Source organism: Octopus sinensis, linkage group LG11 (assembly GCF_006345805.1).
Source record: "Octopus sinensis linkage group LG11, ASM634580v1, whole genome shotgun sequence".
Lineage (NCBI taxonomy): Eukaryota > Metazoa > Mollusca > Cephalopoda > Octopoda > Octopodidae > Octopus > Octopus sinensis.
The window spans coordinates 18527234-18535208 of record NC_043007.1 but is presented as its reverse complement, the minus strand read 5'-3'; the positions used below and the strand labels follow the sequence as shown (position 1 = coordinate 18535208).

At 38.7% G+C, this 7975-nt stretch overlaps 1 protein-coding gene across 1 annotated transcript; it reads left to right on the top strand.

Moving 5' to 3' along the window:
• The first annotated feature begins 186 nt into the window (after nucleotides 1-186).
• LOC115217504 (transmembrane protein 223) lies at nucleotides 187-7591 on the top strand. Its single transcript, XM_029787221.2, has 2 exons — nucleotides 187-767; nucleotides 7276-7591. Exons 1-2 carry the CDS (start codon nucleotides 254-256, stop codon nucleotides 7560-7562), a joined length of 801 nt encoding a protein of 266 aa, XP_029643081.1. The 5' UTR covers nucleotides 187-253; the 3' UTR covers nucleotides 7563-7591.
• Nucleotides 7592-7975: the final 384 nt, after the last annotated feature.

Sequence of the window (7975 nt, the reverse complement as noted above, 5' to 3'; positions counted from 1 at the left end):
TAATATTTGACAACGATTTTATTCAGTACCAGAAGAGTTAAAAGCAAAGATGACCTCAATGGTATTTGAACTTAGAACGCGAAAAGAAGTAATTAAATACTAAGTTTGCCCGTTGCTCTACCGATTTTGTGTTACCGTTTAACCGATGAGGTCAAGGTCATGTTCTTAGATTATTTCCCTTCGTTACGGGAGAATAATCTCCCTTCGTACTTTTGCTCTTCATTGAATCCATAACAACCGCAGTAATTCGAAGATGCATGTGTTATTGTATCGAAGTTTGTGTTTAGGACGATGTTCTTCATTCAAACCTGTGTTTAGGTTCAAAGACTCAATATGCAATCAAAGATATATTGGCCAAGTGAATAACCTCATTAAACCCGGCAACAAACCATCTCTTTCGGCGATACCCTTGAGATCGCACCTTGCACCTTTACTCTCAACTTTCGTTTTGAATAGACACATCTTTACTTCTGCTTCTCGTCAGCTTCCGACTGGACTACCGTTCGAAGTAAACGACCGAGTGACTGAAGACACTTTAATATATTCATATAAGAACGATAAATTTTACAAACTTCTGGCTTTCCTCGGTATTTTACAGTTCTTTTTCTGGGTCCACCTGGCCGGTTTCTCCTACACAACATTGAGAGACGTGAAACCCAAAGAACAGGAAGCAAATGAGAATTCTACTAAGCCACCCTGGTGGAAAAGAATTAATTTAGGAGAGAACAAGTATCGAAACGGCATAGCTTTACTTTGTATATCTGTTGGTTGGTATTTTTATTCATATTTTTTGTGTTTGTTAGTTTCTTTCTTTGTGGTGATTATGATGTGGAGCTACCTTCTGGGCGAATCGTGTCTGTAACACGAAATTATATCTATTTCTTTATTACCCACAAGGGGCTAAACATAGAGGGGACAGACATAGGTATTAAGTCGATTACATCGACCCCAGTGCGTAACTGGTACCTAATTTATCGACCCCGAAAGGATGAAAGGCAAAGTCGACCTCGACGGAATTTGAACTCAGAACGTAGCGGCAGATGAAATACTTTGCAACTAAATGAGTATCATGAGGAGCTGGGGTTTAACCTTTCGGTGGATTTGGCTCTCCGTATAAGAATCCTGGTTTGTCTGGTATTCTCAGTCGCTTAATAGCCGTAGAATCCGGTTTACCTCCGGCCAAGTGAGCCGAGACACACCTGAACTTTTTAAAACTTTGCAAAGAGCCTTTGAAACAAATGTACGGGTAAATGTTCTTATTTGGCATTCTTTCGAAATAACTCGACGAAATTATGCCAGCAATGTCTCATTTCAAACTTGAAGAAAAAAAGCCTTGCATATTTGTTCTTACCTGCTTCAGGTGTTTATGTAAAATCCGCAAATTTCCAAGCAGAAAACAGAATCGAACTGTCATTTGCTTCCACGGAAATACCAGAAGTGGAATGTTTTGATTTTGTCCAAGTTATATCGAAGGAATGCCTCTTATTTTTATTTTATCCTTTCCTAGAAGGAGCCTATATGTATTCACTCGACCTGCTAAAAACAGTAACTAAATATCTATCAACTCAAACACTACCACCCTAAAAAAAGGGATGGTGGAGGAGACATTAAATGATGTATTCCTAGAAACCCACCAAAAGACAACGTTATCATAGATGAAAATGCCTTTGACCATTGGTCTGCTTGAGCAGGGTTGTTCTGAGGGTAAACAATATCTGTACTGAAAATCACAGTTGTCCGAGTGAGTTCGATATTGTCTTATAGGTGTTGATATGTGAGTTTTGTAATGATACATAACCTCGTAGTGCAATTAGCTATAAATAGGTGTTACGAAGAGAAATGGTATCTTTTCGGTTTGAACGGCAGTTTTTTAAAATAATTTCCACGTAACTAAGCACTTTTAAACTTTGTATACTGGTAGAATGTGTTTATAAAAAATCTTTTTCTCTTGGCTTTATTGAGAAAATTATATAGTTTGTAAGATATTTGTTGTTTTTTTCTTCAATTTCTGAAATTTCAACTAATCAATGACGTCCATTGAGGTAAAAAAAACATTCTGTGCCGTATGAATATGTCCCTCGTTTAAGAAACAGATTGGGTTTATTTACATTTCTGAACAAAAAAAGATACCCCAACCCTAACCCTAAAATAGATTGAAATGCAATAGATCGATACTAGGGTCATAATTATGGGTGACAATTTCATATGACACCGCTAGAAAAAACTGCTGTTCAAACCGAAAAGATCCTGATACTCTGTGATAGGTGTTGATATGTGAGTTTTGTAATGATACATAACCTCGTAGTGCAATTAGCCATAAATAATAGGTGTCACGAAGAGAAATGTTGTAGGCAACCGAGTACATTGAATAATTAAGGGATTTTCATTAATTGCTTAGCCACTGGTCAGTTTTGTTTTATCTCAACCTATGATCAGAGACATTTCTGTCTTAACTATTCTGTCGTTTTTTTCCCAGCCACATGTATCTAAGACTACACTGACTAATGTGTCCATCGTTTCTTTAATACAATAGGATGTGATTTTAGAGAGATTAGTTAGTATTCTAGTGGATTATGTAGAAATCTTGTTTGGTTGTGCTTCATTAGCTTACACGCTGGTTCAAATCCTGGCACAACCCCTCTCTCTTTACTCTTTTACTTGTTTCAGTCATTTGACTGCGGCCATGCTGGAGCACTGCCTTTAGTCGAGCAAATCGACCCCGGGACTTATTCTTTGTAAGCCCAGTACTTATTCTATTGGTCTCTTTTGCCGAACCCCTAAGTGACGGAGATGTAAACACACCAGCATCGGTTGTCAAGCAATGCTAGGGGGACAAACACAGACACACAAACATATACATATATATACATATATACGACAGGCTTCTTTCAGTTTCCGTCTACCAAATCCACTCACAAGGCATTGGTCGGCCCGGGGCTATAGTAGAAGACACTTGCCCAAGATGCCACGCAGTGGGACTGAACCTGGAACCATGAGGCTGGTAAGCAAGCTACTTACCATAAAGCCGCTCCTGCACCTGTGAAAATAATATATTATTCTTTTGCATCACTGCAGTATTCACTGTCAGGACACTAGGTTTATAGTACTAATGTTTCATGTTTAAGTGACTTCTCTGATCTAATTTCCAATGAACAATGGACATGGGAATACATACTGAGAACCCTGTGGCATCAAAGCTTGGAATGGACTATCAATGACCATTCAGAAACTCAGACCATCTGATTCAATGCTTTCTACCATAATTTTTCTTTACTGCTAGCCATCTCTCTTTCTCTCTCTTACCATTACATCTTTCAGTCCTTCAGTATTTCTGTTACATTATTCTCTTCTATCATTCTTCGTTAACAATATCCCAGTTCCTCATCTCCTACACTATCACCTCCTTATCACCCTTTTTTCCATCATGCCTCTTTTCTAGTCAGTCTCCTTGCCAACAACCAGCATGCAGCTGCCAATCACTGTCTCTCAGAGTTATAGAGGACTCTTTAGGTTTCCCCGAGGACACAGCAATCTCTCTAATGTTGATGCCACAATAAAATGCACCCAGTAAACACTTTAAAGTAGTTGGCATTAGGAAGGGCTTCTGACCATAGAAACCACTCCAAGATTGGAAAATGTGAGCAAGATTTGATGTTACTGTCTTTCAATTCATCTAAGGAAGCAGTAACTCCAAATAAGAATTGACTTGGACTATAACAACCCATCCAACAAATGTTAGCATAGGAAACAGATATGATGATGATGAAGAGGAGGCTATACTGCTATATTCTACGTAGGCTTACAAAGAATAAGTCCTGGGGTCAATTTGCTTGACTAAAGGCAGTGCTCCAGCATGACTGAAACAAGTAAAAGAGTATCTTTTATATAATAGATAAAAAGAAAAGATAAAGACCTCCCACCCTTTGGTCATGAATAACCATGGGATTGCACCTAGAAAGTTCCCCTCAGAGGCACAAGTCCAGGCAAGTTTGTTTATAGGAGACCAGTAGTCGCCCATGCATACCAGCCGATACAGCTTGGCACCAGTCACATTGCAACTCATTTCTACAGCTGAGTGGACTGGAGCAACGTGAAATAAAGTTTCTTGCTCAAGAACACAACACACATGATTTTCAGTCCAGTGCACTATTACTTCTGCCGTCTACCATACTCTTATGTTTATTCATTTTATTATTATTATTTTTTATTCTCCTGTTGTAAATGACAGATACAGGTTCTGCAATTTCTTGCTGAACAACCTTCATTGATGATTTGTTTGTATAATGTTTGTGCTGCACATTAGCTTCCTCCTTCCTTCAAATCAACATTGCAGCAGTGTGTTGTTAGATATCAGCTGTCAAAGTAATCATAGAGCAACATGAAATGAAGTGTTTTGCTCAAGAACACATCATGCTGCTGAGTCTAGGAATTGAAACCTTGTGCATGGCAATGGTGATGGCAACACTTTAACCAAAAGCCACGTGCAATCACTTTGTGATAAGTGATAAATAACAACAGAGACAGTTGACAACTGACAACACCTGATGTTGTACATCAAGGAAAATCAGAATCTATGAATGTTATGTAACAAAAACACATTCTTATGTCTTTATGGTACTAAGCCCTTCATCACTAACACAAGATTGTTTTCAGAATCCACATTCATCTATCAATTCATTTATTTTTGTATTATAAGCTTCTTCTATCTCTGGTCTGTGTTGTGTAGATTTCTGATGGTCTGATCTAAAAGTAGCAAAAGAGTTACCATATTTAATGGTATATATGACACACTTAAAAAAAAAAGGCCCGAAAGAATCACTTTGGGTCCTACATGCGAAGCTTTACACTCCGGGTCCTATATGCGAAGTTGCTCCAGTTCACTCAGCTATAAAAATGAGTTGCAATGTCACTGGTGCCAAGCAGTATCGGCTTTTGGCTTTCCTTTCGATAACATTGGTGGCATGGAGAGGAGAGGCTGGTCTCCTATAAACAAATTTGTCTGGACTTGTGCTTCGGAGGGCAACTTTCTAGGTAGAACCCTGTGGTCATTCATGACCGAAGCGAGGTCTATATGTTCTAATATACCAAAAAGTATATTTTTGTTGAATATGCGCTGCTAAAATTGGTTTACGTCTGGCATGCCTGTGCATCATCTAATGCAATCAAATATGTATACTCTGTTTTCACCTCAACAAGTGCTTGAAATTTTGTCCTTGCTGTAAAAGGGTGTACAGATGATTGATCTGATCTTATTTTAATTGTTCGTGACAGATGAAAGCCGAAGTTAATCTCTGTAAAATTTGAGCTAAAAATATTCCAATCAAGTAGCTGGCCTGGCTAGAGTTATGTCGAAGGGAGACAAGTAAGAAATGCTCTGCCAAGATGGGAGATAATTAAATTCTGTCAATATCACATCAACATAAGCAAATTTCTTTATAAAAACCCTTTATCAAAATCAGTCAAAAAAAAAACTACATATAAGAGGCAGAAATAGAAGGCAAAAGACACACATCTTTACTACTTCTATACCACCTCTACTTCGCTAGCGAAAGTGAGTTGGTACTTGTACCACGCTTATGCTAGTTGTCTTGGATGCTCCCATGAGCAGACAGACAGACATCCTCTTGATTTTGATTTTTCCACTCGTAACACAACAGAACATCGAATCGAAGATGTGGTAACTGAAGGTAAGAAGAACTACACCGGCAGTCAGCTGGTACTTGTTTTCAGTGTTGAATAGGCTAGAGTAACATAAAAAGTACCGTAAAAAAAAAAATCAAATTTCACAAATTCATAAACACACTAAAACACAAAGGCACTTGAAAATTTTTCTTTACTCTCTAACATTTTAAACTACCCGTTTCAACACTGCTAAATCTCCAGAATTTGAAAACTGGGAAGTCATCACAATTATCAAACTTAAAATGGGCAGTTTCCACACAATCTTATGCCAGCTTAATCTTAACTTAAAAATCTTAGAATAATTAAAACACTACAAACCCTCACGTTCTTATTTCCAGCTCGTGATAAGGATTGAAACCACTGCACTCATCCACCACAATACTAGCAAACTATTCATGTACTATCTTTCATTATCTCACGACCATGCCAAGACTTGTCCATATTTTTTCTGAGATGAAAAAATATGGAGAGTAAATAGAATAATTAGTCTAACCCTTAAGTACCTTAAAATGACAATGTTATCATTCTTCAGTGCAGTAGGTCAGTGGTGAAAACATCTGGCTCACTTGGTAAAATAAAGATACCTATTTCTTTATTACCCACAAGGGGCTAAACATAGAGGGGACAAACAAGGACAAACAAAGGGATTAAGTCGATTACATCGACCCCAGTGCGTAACTGGTACTTAACTTTTCGACCCCGAAAGGATGAAAGGCAAAGTCGACCTCGGCGGAATTTGAACTCAGAACGTAAAGGCAGACGAAATACCTATTTCTTTACTACCCACAAGGGGCTAAACATAGAGGGGACAAACAAGGACAAACAAAGGGATTAAGTCGATTACATCGACCCCAGTGCGTAACTGGTACTTAACTTTTCGACCCCGAAAGGATGAAAGGCAAAGTCGACCTCGGCGGAATTTGAACTCAGAACGTAAAGGCAGACGAAATACCTATTTCTTTACTACCCACAAGGGGCTAAACATAGAGGGGACAAACAAGGACAGACAAACGGATTAAGTCGATTACATCGACCCCAGTGCATAACTGGTACTTAATTTATCAACCCCGAAAGGATAAAAGGCAAAGTCGACCTCGGCGGAATTTGAACTCAGAACGTAAAGGCAGACGAAATACCTATTTCTTTACTACCCACAAGGTGCTAAACATAGAGGGGACAAACAAGGACAGACAAAGGGATTAAGTCGATTACATCGACCCCAGTGCGTAACTGCTACTTAATTTATCGACACCGAAAGGATGAAAGGCAAAGTCGACCTCGGCGGAATTTGAACTCGGAACGTAACGGCAGACGAAATACGGCTACGCATTTTGCCCGGCGTGCTAACGTTTCTGCCAGCTTGCCGCCTTTTGCTCAAACACTGGTTAAGCTCACAAGTGCCACATGAAGACAATTAGGGGAAATGCCAACTGAGGTGTTATGTCAACAGTTCTGCATTTGTGGTGAAAATTTGTTCAAGCAGAACTGATCAGGGCTACTCAACAATAACAAGAACAACCCTATCTGTTTCAGCTATTACATTCCATCTCCTTCATCGAAGATAGTTATCTTTTTGTCTTCTTTCTCTTGCAGGTTATCTTGTACTATTCATTAGCATCATCTATCCGCGCCGAGCGGTCAAACAACTGTGGCTCCTGAAAGGCGGGCGTGCTGTGAAAATTGACACATTTGGTTACAAGTCTCATTACGTTGCACCCCTGGATTCAATTAGCTGTCTCCAGCAACGAGATTCACCTAAAACACAGATCCCATTGAAGATGAAAGGGAAATGGTTCCATTTCCTACTGGATAAAAAAGGAGTTTTTCACCAAGAGAAACTATTTGATTTTAGTATTGGATTAAAACGAAATTTAAATTAAAAATAACACTTTTTGTTTTGTTTTGTTTTGTTTGTTTTTTTTTTCATTTTTCATATGGTCATTGCCATTCTTGTTGTGTTTTGTTGCTTCTGGTGCTTGTTTTTTTTTTTTACCAAAGACCGGTGTTGCTTTTGGTTATGCAGTTCTTTGAATGAGGTTAGTATGATTATGGTCCTCAAAGAGTTGGAGATAAGTGTTTTGTAAAAACACACAGGAAAAGATGGAGGGATTTTTATGCTGAGGATAAAATACCATACGTTTGGTGGTGGAGTTCAGGGTGAAAGAAACAGTATAAATAGGAAGAAGAGAGGTGAGGGGCAGGAGGGAGGGAGGCATCAGACAAGTCTTATTGAAGGTTGTTGGCAGGTGTGGGGGGAGTGGTAAAGATCTACAGAACAGAATTATAAAGTGGA